Genomic DNA, 15,255 nt, shown 5'->3' on the forward strand with positions numbered 1-15,255 from the left:
AAAAAAAAGAAAGAAGTTATAAACGTCTCATTTTTCACAATTACCATGACTAAACCAATTCAGTAAAAAAAAACTCACCTGTTTTATAAAATGTTTGATCCCAAAACACAGAGCGACTCTACATAGCCTTAAACCTTCTCTGATGTTTCTCCGACTAACCAAAAACACCCTCCCTGGCTTTTTGAAATAAAAAAAGAGAAATACCAAAAAAACGAAGAATTTACCTTTCAACTTTCATTTCCCTCAGGCAATGGAAAATTTACCAACCTCAGCCAACTCTAAAACAACCCCAAAATCCCCGCATCCCAATTATACATATTATAAACCTACCCTCAATAGAGGTACCCACAATCTAGCTAAGTTTAATTATAATATTACCTCTATACTGTGCGTACATTCACCCTACCCTACCGCCCACCCACATAATACACCTATTTCTGTAAAAGGCTCTCCCCCCATCAGCGCCATATTTAGACAAAAACACAACGACAAAAATTCCAGGATAGCTTCTTTAGTCCTGTAGTGCGATAATCCCGTTGTTTTGCAATGGAATATTACATTCACAATAGTGTGTTACCAAAAACCACCCCTCAACCAACCCTCCCATCAGACAAAGAAACACAAAAAAAATATAGAGCCCTCATTCACAGTTTAATGTTAACGCTGCGAATTTAGGCAATTTAGTTAATGCCTGCATATCATCCCCATCACCATAGTCATAGTCTTGTTGGTTGGTATATAATATCCTTATAAACGCGTTCTAGACCCTGTTGCCATAGGTATTATTGGTGTCTTTCTCTCTCTTTGTATCTTAAGCTAGAAATTAGCCGCCTACAATAATACCTTACGATGACAGTATACTAATTTTGTTCTATTTTTAATTTACAGGGTGCTACTGGGGTACCAGGTGAACGCGGTGCCCCCGGTCCTAAGGGCGACCGCGGCGATAGGGGCGATCCTGGTGCTCGTGGTCCCGAGGGTCTTCAGGGCAAGAAGGGTGAGCCCGGCTTGGATGGGATGCCTGGAGTGGCAGGTCCACCCGGTCCAGCTGGGCCACCCGGTCTTCCGGATAACTACGATGTAAGTATTTTCTATCTTTTTTTCACTTTATATCCTTTATTCTTATGTTCTTCTGTTATATAACGGATTTTACTTATTCTTGATTTTAATTATTGTAAATGACTAAATTGTTAAGCCTTTTAACACCCGTTACTTAATCACTAAAATTCATTCCGTACATTCCTTGGGATCCTTGTGTAAAACCCTTTCCGTCTCTGTTTCCCCCGTCCCATATTCAACCTAAAAGAAGGTACATACCCCGCCCCCATCAAAAGGAATTAGAACTGTCCGCCAAATAAATCATTAAGCAATTATTCTTTACCTCCTATTTTCGCGCGCTAATGTCATTCCTTTCGAAACAAATTGCTACCGGAGCTTCGTGCCAGGTTAAAAGAGGCATTAGGGACAGAGGGCGACTATACTACCTACACTGTATACGGTTCGTTCGTTCGTCCTTTTGAAGAGTTGTTTCCCATCATCAACACACCCCCCTTCCTTTTGAGTCCATGGGCTATAAGGTATTCGTGTATTTGGAAATTTTCTAAGTAAGTTGTAATGTGATTTTTTTCCATTTTCGGTTTTGTTTTGTTTGCTCTTAGTGCCTCCGTCGGTCGTCGTCGTCTTCGTTGTCGACTGTACGGTATATGATGCCACCGTGTTTGCGTTTGCTTTCAACTTCCGTTCACACGGAGAAAACAGTTAAAATTACGAACGAAAAAACCCCATAGTACCTATGGGTATGTATGTTTTTAGGAAGCGAAAAGCCATTGAAAAAGGTTGCGTTCTTCTTCTTCTTATGGTGTCGTTTTTTTTTTTCCTTTTTATTTATTTTATTTTTGTCCATGAATCGAGTTCACCCTTTTAGACTAGATGCCGGTTTGCCATTATTTTTACGTGCCTAGGGTGAGAAAAAAGTCAAGGAAAACAATTTGCCTAAACTAATTTCCTTCCTTTTTTGGCTGCAAGTGTGTTTGCGTTTTTCTTTGCCATTTCTCTTCTTTTTTTTTTCTTCGTCCTTTCTCTTCTGTTTGTTTATTTTCATTTTGAACGTTTTGGCCTGTAGTCAAATAAACCCCTTAACGGTGGGTCATCTGGACAACATGGTGTTCTGTTTTGGTTTAGGAATATAAATACAGTGAATTTCAATAGTTAGGTTTTTTTTTATCAAAGGCTGAGATTTCAGAGGTAAGATTTTTCAGAAATTTTTAAGAAGTAACCTCAAAGGTTGTGGTCTTAGAATCATAGGAATTTTTAACCCAAACTTGACAACTTATTTTTCAAAAGAGATGGTAAACCGTTTTTGAACCCCAGAAATTCTTAGGCTTGAAATTTCATCAAACAAATTTTAAATGGAGTTCGACTTCGTTCATAATCACTACGGTGGTGTAACGTTTGTGGGGGTCGAAATCCAATTTAGTATTATTCAAAAACACACTTTTTAACCTTCATTTCAGATTGTTGTTCTACTTTAACGCCACCGACTTGTTGACTTTGACATAAAGCAATAACTCGTCGTTAGGTCATTACAAAATTTTACTTTGCTAGTCGTTAAGTCAGACGATTTTGTATGTCCTTGGAGCGATATCCGTTTATTGTAAAGTGACAACATTTTCATAAAAAAAGCTATGCAATGACAACACCCGTTAAGAAGACAGATGTAAGCTTTCGATGTTGTGAAGCCAATGCAACCAAGAAAACTCGGAAAAGGTTAAAGCAAGCCAAAAAAAAAACTGCAAAAGACATATTTAAAGGACCAAATGTTTGCATGACCAAAAATTACGGCGAAAAACACTGTAATTAAAAAAGACAGTGAGAATTTTTGGTCAATTTAAAAAAAAAAAAATGTCAATTTAGCCCTTTTCAGAAAATAAGGCTTCCCCAGTTCTTGAGTGCGGTAGTGATTCTATGGGACCAATCTTTTTGCGTACTCATATTGTGAAAGGATTCTGACGGTTCTGCTATTATTGTAAAGAGGTGCTTTTGCAAGACCCCTGCTTAAGCTTCTCTATCTAACCTTTCTTCTGAGTTTGTTACGATTAGTTGGAAAACAGCATTTGTTTAGCCCTTGCCCAAAACTTAATTTTTTTTTTTATTCAAAGTATTGACCAATTAAGACTCTTATTTCCAAAGTCATGGCAAGACTGATTAACTATCAGCTTTAGAAATATCTTGAGTAACAAAAGCTTCCAAATGATCAGCAGTACGGCTTTCACAGTAATAGGTCCGGTGGGGTGATCTCATGGTTCAAGCAGTGTAACAAATTTAAACATCGTTTTCGGAAAAGTCAAAATATTGCATTTGCTAAAGTATGGCATTTAGCTCTCCTTACAACTTGCGACTTTGGTGTTATCAAATCCCTTCTACGTGGGATTAGAAATTCAAATCGATTAATAAAAATAGTTTAAGAAGGATTCAAGTGTTAAATCCACTCCACAAGATTTACATGGTGTGCCTCAGGGCACCATTTTTCCCCGTTGCTTTTTCTGCTTTTTTTATAAATGATGTTCTGTCTTCAACTTCTAATCCAATAAATTGTTTCCCTGAAAGTATCTCAAACTTTTTATATTCGTTTCCAGAAAAACATCTCTCCTACAAAATATGATAAGATCCTTAAATTGTGGCATAAGCAGCGCTGTACAATTGGGAATCAGAAACCCTGTAAAACTCAGTGCTTGGAAATCCCAATGATGCCTTGTTTCGTTAACCGAGATTTACCCGACTTTCCACTATCTATGAATGGTACTACCATCAATGAAATTGAACATCTCGAAATTTTCGCTATTTTCATCAATAACCACACCTTGAACGATAGCATAAGCAATGTCATCGAAATGCCACAATCTTGAGTTTTCTGAGACAATGCAAGAAGTGTTTACCTCAACAAATAAAAACTTAAATTTTAATTCAGTCTTAGGGCTAGTGTTCTAGAAACATACTTAAGCCTCTAAGCCAATTTTTAAAGAAGAGCTTTTAAAATAATTGTAGACAATAACATCGTTACTCAAACATCGTCGAGTAGTTTCTTGACTCACTCTTTTGGAAATATCAAGTTATATTCTTTCCCTTAAACACTTTAGCTATAGTAGCCTTTTTTCTAGAAATGAACTTCAAGATAATCTTTAGAGCGACTTCGGTACAGAGATTTGTTCTTTAGCCGTACTACTAGAATGTGAATGTATTAAAAGCACACTTGATCTTTTCTTGTTATTGCAGTTTTTAAGAATTCAAGACCAATGTATGTTCACCGACACCTGCTCTCTATGAAAGATATCAAGCTTTTTAGATGACCGATACATCATTTTCTGCATATCAGCAAAATTTGTTTTACCAACAAAACCATTTGATCTTTGTTTATAGAAAATCCCAAACACAGACATTTGGTAATGGGTTTTGTCGGTTTTTCATAGTAACACAAATTTAATTCTTATCCAATGTTTGGAAATTGACAGTTTACCCATTGGTCAAGAGAATTCACAGTAAATTACATAATTCCAAGGAATCTCGTGTTTCCGAATTCCAAGAAATTTTCACTCTCAACCAAAATTTCAACCATCAATCAATTGTTTGTTTTGAATTCTTATTCCTATTGAGTTAGAAATCACAGCTAAGCTAAGGACTGAAATCTAAATGTTTCTTTGGTCACCGTACAACACTAGATTCGTCCAGTTGGCAAGAATTCGTTAGAAAAAGTAACTTTTCGTTGGAAAATGTCACGTGTATTCTTCTTGGAAGTTTATTGATGTGTAGTTGATTAAAAAAAAAGAGGATCTGTGTCAGCGATAGTTTTACCTCTATAGTGTTTTTTGACTACAAGTTTACATGAACAAAACTTTAACGTAGATTGATTCATTCACCATGGCACTTTTGTTAATTAATTTCCCAGAACTACGAATTCATTTCTACTGGAAAGCTTCTCGTTGAGGTTTTTAAATCTAAGACCAACTATACAATTTTGTTCAGTGATTTCTTGGAATTATTGTGTCCATCAAATCACTTCTGCCACTGCACTTCTCTGTTCTGTTAGAAGGAAAAATTTAATTTCGGAGAAAATGACCTTTAAAATACACCAAGAAATTCATAAACAAATCACGTCAATTTCAGAAGCAGCGAAAGGAGCGATTTGTTTTTCTTTTTGATTTTTTGAAAGTTTTTTTTTGGTGTTGGATTAAGAATAATATTTCCATAAAAATAAAAATAAAAGAATCTAAGTGTATTATTAAAACACACAAAGCCTTTCTTAAAAATGGACCCGATAACGGATAACGGATGTGAAGGATTGGATACTTTGGATTCTTTAACATTTCTTCCCACTTTTTTAAGTATTAAATTCGTATGTAAAAGTTCGAAGTGTCTAAAAATCGATGATGTTTTATAAATAATATTTTCATGAGCAAAATAAGATACAAAACTGTAATTTAGCAAGATAGCTCAGACTCAGACGTAACAGACGTGTCGAATTAGATAATTGAGGTTGCGTAAAATTTCTTCCACACGTTTAAGTTTTAATTCGTGTGAAAAAATACAGGATGTTAATAAAATCGATAATGATTATGATAGAAGTGAAGTTCGAAAATGTCTTTTTTACGGTACCGTACTTACTATTTCGGAATAAACAACTTTTTTTAAACCTTGGATTTAACTGTTTTTTAAACTATCATTCCAGGAAGGATTAACGTGTTTTCAGTGTTGAACAAAGCTAAAAACGTAATTAAAGTCCCGTGGGGGGCACCCTTTATGAAAATGAAAATTTTCTTACAATATTCCTTAAGGATTACAAATTCTGGTGAAATTCCTTTAAGAAGACTTTGTTTTTATTTTTTTTGTTTACCAATAGAGAACGGGCCCATTATCTTGATGATGTTATGGCTCGAAAAAAGGGTTTTATTATTATTTTTTGTTTTCTAAAGCTCTATCAAGAACGCATACCGATTTTTTGTGTCTTGTTTCTTTCCTTTTTTGTTTGTGTTTTTTCTGATGTTCTATTTTCACTGTGTTATGAATGTTTCGTTCTTTTCATCGATGGACTTGAAGGGATTGTGACCAGAATGAAGGTACTAGGTACCTGCAATCAAGTTGAAACTTTGCCAGAGCTTAACTGAAAGAATGATTGTGTATAGCAGCCTAGGGAGAGAAAGAGGTGGATCTTGAAGTCGCGTGAATTTGGCTTCAACTATACCATTAGAGACCTGACTATAAACATATAACTATATTTAGGTAAGGATATACGTCCTGTGTACCTATTTTACCTACTTTTGGAAAAATATTTTACTTGCTTCGATGCCGTTGCTTGATTCTATCGTCGTCGTAGTAGTTTGTCGAGTCCTAGACGTTCGTCGCGTCGCGTCGCACCCATGAAAAGAGGTAAAGACGTACCTTAACGATTTTTATGATTATGGAATAAATCCCTTAAGACTCACTCAGAGTGCTATGTTGAGCGGTGTGCTGTGCGGTGTGGTGCGGTTTGGGACAAAGTAGAAGGCGTCCGTCATTGTCGGTACCTTTTATACTACACTTATGTACATTTACATATATATAGGAAGCTATAGGAGCGCAATGAAATTTGCATAAAAAACTTTCATTTCACATTCCCTCATTTTATTTTGTATCCTTTTTGCACTGAGGGATGATGCGACTTCTCCAGAGAGGGCAACCCCCTAAATGCCTAGTGAAAGTATTTATAGTGCACACACAGGGTGTTTATGTTTGCATGAGGATGTGTGTCGGGCTTATTATTATTTTTATTTTTTTTCTTATATCCTCCTTTTTTTTGTGTACACTCTTGAGCTTAAGAAAACTGCTTTTAGCCTAGCGGAAGCTATTTTCGTGCTAAGTCTGGGTGTGAGAAAATTTGTACAACCTCTCACCCACCCATCCAACCACACACCCACTTTATATAATATATTATAACTTGCATGACTTCTCATCCTCATCGTCATCCTCGGCAGCTTATGCCATAAGGTCAATCCCTATTATGAGGTTCGGTTAAAGTATGCAAATTGCTGAGTGGGTTCTTAAGATTTCGAGTCCTATTATATTTTATTTTCATCCCCTCGTGCTGTGTGATGAGGGTATGACGAGATATGGGAGGAAGGCTGGGAGGTAGGTTGAGTTAAAGCGAAGGGTAAACTTCATGTTTTAACACACCCTCACATCACATCAGGCTATGCACACTCAACTCCATACACCTACTCGTACTCATGCTTCTGGAGCTGATGTCCTGGCTCTGGAAGGATCTATAGATGTTGCTGTATGACAAGGAACTCAATTTTGGTAGAACATGAGGAGTTAAACGGTTTTTTTCTTTTAGGGGTTTTTATGATGGTTCAAGGTGTATGTATGTGTGTATGAACTTATAAAAAGGCATGAGTCTTTTCGTCATCAGACAAGCAGCAACATATATGGAAAACATGCTGAGTGTGTGACAGTGGCAATTATTTGAACACATGTCTCATTATTGAGATGTGCACGTGATGGATTTAAAGGAACAAAAATAAGGACAAAAAGTAAAAGCTTACAAGAAAGTCTTCGACTAAAACACTTCTTATATAATGTAACATCAAGCGTTATGGGCGTATATGGACGACAAGAAGGAACAAAAAAAAGATCTTAAGCAGACCCATATGCGAAGATTTCTGAGAATATTGAATCAAAAAGAAGTCAATTTAAGTCAAGCAGCTTATAAGGATGACGATGATGAAACATTATTTCGTTTTTTTTCCCTCCTTTAAATTAATTTCTTTGGTGCTTTTTTGAAATGACAGGGTACTAGGAGGTTAATATTTTGTATAATATAAAAATATTGTGTATAAACATAAGAATACCTGTAGTGTAGAGCTTTTTGTGACACACCTTTTCAAGTAAATTTAATTGAAATTGATTGTTTTTTGAAATTTCAAACGTCTTAGAGAGACGTTCAATATTTTAATCAAAACTGAAGAGACTGGGGAAGGTTGGGTTGATTAAGGACAGGGCGTTTCTTAGCTCCATTGGTTTAATTCAAGTTGTAAAGAGGTTATTAGGTTCAGAGAAGTAAGTTTCCGTTGTTATTTATCCAACCCGAATGAGGAAAACCGGAATAAGTTCAAACAAGCTAGAAAGACCTGTAATGGTCAAATTTTTACATGATCAGAAATTAAGGCAAAAAATACAACAATGTCCCAAAGTTCATTTGTAAAAAACGTACGAAATACCACGTCATCCTCAGTTCCAACGCTCGTCCACAATGACACTTCCTATGTAAGCTCGATTGATAAAGCAAATTTGCTTGCAGCACAGTTTTCTGTTAATTCGACGCTACCTGAGAGTGTCTTGAGTCCTCCTGTTTTTGAGAGCGTAAACGATTTCATGGGCCAAATCTGCTGGGCTAGACAGTATTCCCCCTATTGTTCTGAAGAGTTGTTCTTCAATGCTGGCGAAACCACTGTGTTAACTTTTTCATCTTTCCCATTCTACAGGTCTCTTTACGAGTGGATGGAAAACAGTATTTGTCCAGCCCGTCCCTAAAAAAGGCGAATACTTCTCTTTCTCCAACTTTCATCCTATTGAAATCACGTCCCTTCTTTTTAAGGTCATGGAAACGCTGATTAATTTTCAGCTTAAGAAATATCTTAAAGAACTGAAGCTTCTTAATGACCGAGAGTATGGCTTTTGTTGCAATAGGTCCACTTATGATCTCATAGTTTATCTCACCAAACAGTGAAACAAAAATCTTTGGAGAAAGTAAGATTATTGCACTTGGTATTTTCAAATCATTTGGAAGCATTTGGCATCAAGCTCTTTTATCGAAAATGCGTGCTCTTTGAATTGATGCATCTCTTTTTTGAAGAGTTAGAAATTTTCTTTTGAACCGTTGAATTCAAGTAAAATAAACATTGGTGTGCCCCAGGGCTCCGTTTTGTCTCCGATGCTATTCCTTATTTATATAAATGATCTTTTGTCTGGAACTTCTAACCTACTAAATTGTTTCGCTGATTATACTACCCTCAGCTTTCCATATTCGTTTCTACATTCACATCTTTGTCCTTCTTATTTGGAACATTTGTTGTAAATTTTTCCAGACCCGACGGACTGAATGTAATTAAATTTTTTTTTAAACAATATTGGAGTCCTTCCTTAACAACTTTTCTCCACAGCAGAACAAACAAATTTCCAACTCAACAAAAATTACGTCTTTTTAAAAGAAGAATTCCTTTACACAATTTTTGTTAATCTTCTAATAGCTTTGCTCCAAAAAGTGCCATAATTCTAGTGAGTTTGAACCTTCCGGCTACTTGCCCTCAGGCAATCCTCTCGGGTCTTTGCGTGTTGATTGATCTGTCTCGATCCTGCAACTTCCTCCATCCATAAAATTAAAGTGTGCGCGAAAGAGGTGATGCAATCACCCAGTAGCTCAGTAAGTGAGTTCAGCTCTTCACTATCGATCCCATTCCAGCCAAGACTTTCTGGAAAATCGTGTGGAATTTCTCGCATTACCAAGTACCTACACGCGCTCGATTTCGGTTGAGGAAAAACTACTTATGTCGTATTGAAGGAAATCAGTAGCCAAGCCAATAATTAAAATAAAAGTTATTAAAATATTCTTGGAGTGATTTGTCTATCGTTAATACTTTATGATGGGCCCTCGGCCATAGTAAGTTAAAGTTGGTGTAACTTTTCTACACACATTGTTGGGCATGGGTATCGTCAATATGCCTTGACGATATTGTTCAACCAATAAGTGGGCCAACCGTCACACAGTTCGTTGGTGTGGAATCCTTTCGCACACTTTAGTAAGACCTGTTAAATTTGCCTTCCCTAAATACTAGAAGAGCAGGTCACTGGCTGATGGTCCAGGTTTCTATTAAACTCTTCCAGAAGTTTAAGGCCGCAGTAGGAATTATTAAGGATGGTTTGCAAAAAGAGAGATGCAACTTGTTGCGGTAAAGCAACACATTAACGGCAGCGTATGATAATCTCAAGAAATTCCGATCTTGACAGCATTGCCCAATGAGGAATCAAAAACCGTGTAGAATTTAATGCTTCCAAAACTCAATGCTGTCTCCTGTCGTTAACGCATAACACACCCCCGATGCCGCTATCACTCATATAAGTGGCCTTTGCATCCAGAAAACTAATAAACTCAGTATGTGTATCACAGATCACCTTTTATGGAATGATCACTTATTTGATATTACCAAAAATTCTGCCACGTACTTAGAACTTTTCCGACGGTACAAGAGATTTTGCACCCCTTCTGATCTGGCTGTAATTAACAAAGCCTTCAACCGTTGATAGCCGGAATATATTTGTCATATCTGGGCAGGAGCCCCTTAAGCAAGCTTAAATCTCTTGGATAGAATTAAAAAAAGGGCTTTACGAATGATAGGCGATAGAACTATAATCACTTACATCGCTAGAATACTGCCGGCCGTCGCAATGTTTCATGCCAGTTGCAGTCCACCCCTTAAATTAATCATCCGTATTACTCAAACTTCTAGGAATGCTCACCAGTTTACACTTGAGCTCAATTTTAGGCACACTGTCAAGTAAAGAGATTCCTTCTTAAATCGTATATCGAGAATATTGAATTCTTTGGCCACCTCTGTTTTTGCCTTGCACGGGTATCTTCTCTTAAATCCTTCCCTATTTTCCTAACGCTCGCACTATGTTTAAATAGAAAGATATAAAGGGTACTAATGAACCCTTAAGTGGCTTTAAATTATGAACAAAAAAGTGGGGGTGAAATCAATCAATGCTGAGGATTTTCTAAGACAATTTTCTAATTTTTCATCAATAACTGACCCAGTTATTTGAAAGTCAATTTAATCGTATTTCCAAAAGTAGTCCATGGTAACTGGCCGTGATATAATGCTTCTCATATAATTAGTAACCACAAGCAAGCAACTCTCAAGCAGTTTAAATCAATATTCAAGTCAGCAGGTTTCACACACAATTTTAAAGAGACCTTACCGAACTAGAGTACCCATGGCATGATGGTTAGTGCATTGGACTGTCATGCAAAGGGTCTTGGGTTTAATCCCTGCCTGTGCCACCTTAATTTAAAAAAATAATTTTCACGGGTACTGCCTCTTGCGAAGAATTGACAAACCCTTCAAGAGTAATTCTTGTCATGAAAAAGTGCTTTCTCAAATAAGCTGTTCGGATTCGGCCTAAAATTGTAGGTTCCTTCCATTCCTGACAACAGTACTCCCACACAGTAATGGTTGCGAGTTGTAAGTCACTAGGCCCTGGTTCACAACGGACTGTTGCCCCACCCAATTTATTAATTTTTTCTACACAACTTGGAGTGCTCAACTAGAGATAAAGCTATAGGGACCAAGTTAGATAAAGAGGTTTGTTGGGTTAAGGGGAGCTTACACAGAGCTAGAAGACACCTTAAGGTAACATCAGTTTGTAGAAATTAAAAATGAATTCCAACAATATTTCTGTCTTTTCAGGATATTAAAAAAGCCCAATAAAACTAAAGTAGTGCAACTGATATTTCTTCTTTTTTTGAAACAGACAAAAACTCCAATTTTTAAAATGGACGCTTTTTGTTAAAAATGTTTCATTTTTACAAAAATTAAAAACAAAAGTGTAAAGACTGTAAAACCAATTGAATACACTAAGTTGCTTAAACTTATTTTTCATTTATTACGGTTTGTAGTAGCTGTTTCTCATTTTTCGATAGTTCCGTTTGTTGAGTTATCAATACCTTAGTCCACGACGATCGTAATTTTGGAAACATTCATCGTTAACAACTTTTAATCAGTACTTGTTATTATTCACTTGATTTTTTTAGGAGTGATTCGATAGATATTGGATGTCTAAAGTATTTTCGTTTTGAAAATACCTGGACGGTCTTATGATGATACTTAAACTCTCTTATATCAAAAATTAAGTCAATCGACTGATCCTTAAAGACTTCATCAACTAAGTCATAAACCTTATTTAATAAAGGAACATTCAGCGAAAATAACTTATTTTCTGGCATAGCTAGTTAATTTATGTAAATAAGCTTTTAAAACTGATAAAACTATTTAACTGAATACTTTTGTATTCTAAGAATTCTCAGCCACAAAAACCTCGAGAAAACTATGTATGTACCTATTTAATATACAAAATTCTCAGCTATTTAAATTTTATTTTTTCTGAAAACTTGTGGGATGAAAAATAATACGTAATACCTTCCCTTCCTGCGGTTTTAATATTCTAAGCAAACATTTTTTCTTATTGACTTTAAGTGTTTGCATAGAGGTTTAGAGGTATACATAAAGCATAAACCAACTACTCATCATCTTGCTCATCATAAATACCACTTTATACCGTTGATCCTCCTCCATTTTCTTTAATTATTCACTTCAGAAAACCTCTTTTACTATTTTTTTTATTTTCTATAAAATAAAGTATATATAAAGTTAAGAATAAAAACCTACATATTACAGAACAACAACAAAATAACAGACAATATTCTCAAGGCTCTTTTATTTCATGATTTTTTACTCCATCGGAAATAAATTCCATTCAAAAAGCAACAGCGAGTTGAATGTACAAAAGACCAGAGAATACACTCGTAAGAGTTCCATGAATTCAGACTTAAGAATGGCACCCATAAATAACCATGGCTGAGATCTCTCGCACACACATAATTCTCCATCTACAGGCGGACAGTTTATTTAATTCTCTTCCTTATTGCAGTTCCCAGTTGGTTCCCTTGAGAGTCCTGTTTCAAGCCCCATCAACCAGCCAACATCCTTTTTCCCTATACAGAGATGACTACCTATAGAACCTACATCCATTTACCCACTTTCACAATCCAATGTTAAATCCAACCAACTCACCAGAACACAAGTGTTCCCTTTTTTCCCTTCTATATACGATTTTTGTGCTGTCCTTTTTTTCAGCTTTTTCTAGATATATGTATATTTTAAGGACTTTAAGTGTGTAGTTTCAGTTTTTTTGTTTGTATCAAGCTAATAATAAGATACAATTCGAATTCATGTCCTTGTGATGTTATGTGAGTTATATATTAGAAGGAAAAAGAAATAAACTATGCAAAAACACACCGAACCGGAACTTAGAATGATGATGATGATCTAAAGTTTCGAACAGAATAATTTGGTCAAGGATTACAAATATATATGTATTTTTTTTCGAATTATAGTAGTTTCTATAAATGAATCCTTTTTTTTATCCTGTGTAAGTGTTGCAATAATTTTCCTTTGAATTTTTATTTTCTTTTTTTTTATTTTGATGATGTAGCCCTTTTATCCATCTTTTCTTCTTCTTCTTGTTTGTTGCCCTTGTAACTGATTCTTATTTCAAGTGGTTCGGAAGGATAACGTATTTCATTTAAAAAAAAAGGAAAAAATACTCATCAACTAAAAAGGATATAATTTCTACACAAAAAAATAAAAATAAAAAGAGGAAGAAATATTCATCTTCAAGAACTTATGTTTATATATAAACTTTTTTTTGTTGTTTCTTTTAAATTGTTGTCTTATTTTTATTGTGTGCATATTTCTTGTACGAGTTCTGTTTTTCTTTTTGAAGTTCAGTGATTTGTAAGATATTAAAGGCTATATTTAGAAAAAAAATATTAAATACAAATTTAAGTCTTAAACGATAAAAATAGGTATTCGAATTTAGCACTTCAAATGGAAATTCAAACAAATTGGCTAAATGAAATATTGTTTGAATCTATAAATACAAAAATTTGTCACATAAGAAGTAAGGGAACAGAAAACATAAAACGAATTTTATAGAATATGAAAAACTCAGAACCAACCTCAAAACATCTACAGCCAAATTAATAAGAAACGCATGTTCCACCATTATTTCTTGAGATTACAAAACCAGGAAATAAGAGTTAAAATGTAAGTGGAATAGTAAAGTGACGTTTACCGAAATCCCTTAAGAAAATCTACTACAGTTCTGCAGACTTGGTTTTTTTTTCAAATTGGTTTTGATAGACAACCGAACACAGGAAAGGTTTAGAGTTGTAAGTTTCCTCCTCTCCCTCTAACTATCGTCAAATCGCAATTACGTCCCTTCTTTTAAATTTTCAGCACAAGAAATATCTTGAAGAATGTAAGTTTCTGAATGACCGTCAGTATGTCTTTCGTTGCAACAGGTCCACTTTTGATTTCATGGTTTATCTCACCGAACAGTGCAACAAATCTTTACACCGTTTTGGAGAAAGTAAGAATTTTGCACTTGATATTTCAAATGCATGCTTTTGTAATTGATGAATCTCTTCTTTGTTGGGTTAGAAATTGCCTTTCGGACAGTTCAATTCAAGTAGCATTGGACGGGTTTAAATCTGATATCAACAAAATAAACAATGGTGTGCCACAGGGCTCCGTTTTGTCTCCTACGCTCTTTCTTATTTTTAAAAATGATCTTTTGTCTGAAACTTTTAATCCACTGCATTGTTTCGCTGATGACAGTACCCTCTGCTTTTTTCGTTTTTAAATTCATCCTTCTTCTTCGGATGTGGACTACCAATGGCAAGTATGATAAGCTCATTAAATTCTGATCAGCATTGTTGAATGGGGATTCAAAAACCGTGTTCATCACCACTGGAGGAGATTGAACAACTATCAGTCCTAGGCATGTGCATCACTAACCACTTGTTGTGGAGTGATCACATATTTGACATCGACAAAAATACTGCTTAAGTGTTAAGGTTTTCTCCGACGATGCAAGAAGTTTTGTACCCCTTCTGATCTGGCTATAACTTACAAAGTTTTTATTCGTCTTTAACTCGAGTATTACTCTCATATTTGGGCTGGAGCCGCAATAACTTACCTAAGTATACTGAATAGAATTGAAAAAAAGAGCTCTAAAAATGATAGGAGATCGTTATCTCTCTGAGACATTTGCTTCTCTTAAACACCGCGGCAAGGTCTCATACCTGTCATTGTATTACTTTTATTTTTTTAAACAATGCTCTAGCAAAATGGCCACTTGCATTCCTCCCCTTAAACAATGCAACCGTAATACCCGTACTGCTAGGAATGTCCATTAAATTACACTTGAGCCCCGTTTCGGACGTACTTAATAGTACAGAGACTGTTTCTTTAGCCGAACTACACGAATGTGGAATACTTTACCAGGCTTAATATTTCACAATAATTACAATGTGCAGGCTTTCAAAACCAAAAATCGGTTTCTTCTTTCTAATCCTATCTTCCTTTCCTAATTGCTCGCACTGTG

At 35.5% G+C, this 15,255-nt stretch overlaps 1 protein-coding gene across 4 annotated transcripts in view; it reads left to right on the forward strand.

Annotated features, from left to right (window-relative positions):
• Positions 1-15,255, forward strand: part of LOC129948585 (collagen alpha-2(IX) chain) — a 405,200-nt gene that overhangs the window by 221,392 nt on the left and 168,553 nt on the right. For all 4 annotated transcript variants that reach the window (XM_056059695.1, XM_056059694.1, XM_056059696.1 and 1 more), the window contains exon 5: positions 889-1,080. In XM_056059695.1, coding sequence (XP_055915670.1) covers positions 889-1,080 — 192 coding nt within the window. The remainder of the gene's footprint in view (positions 1-888; positions 1,081-15,255) is intronic.

The sequence above is a fragment of the Eupeodes corollae genome, chromosome 2, assembly GCF_945859685.1.
Source record: "Eupeodes corollae chromosome 2, idEupCoro1.1, whole genome shotgun sequence".
Classification (NCBI taxonomy): Eukaryota; Metazoa; Arthropoda; class Insecta; order Diptera; family Syrphidae; genus Eupeodes; species Eupeodes corollae.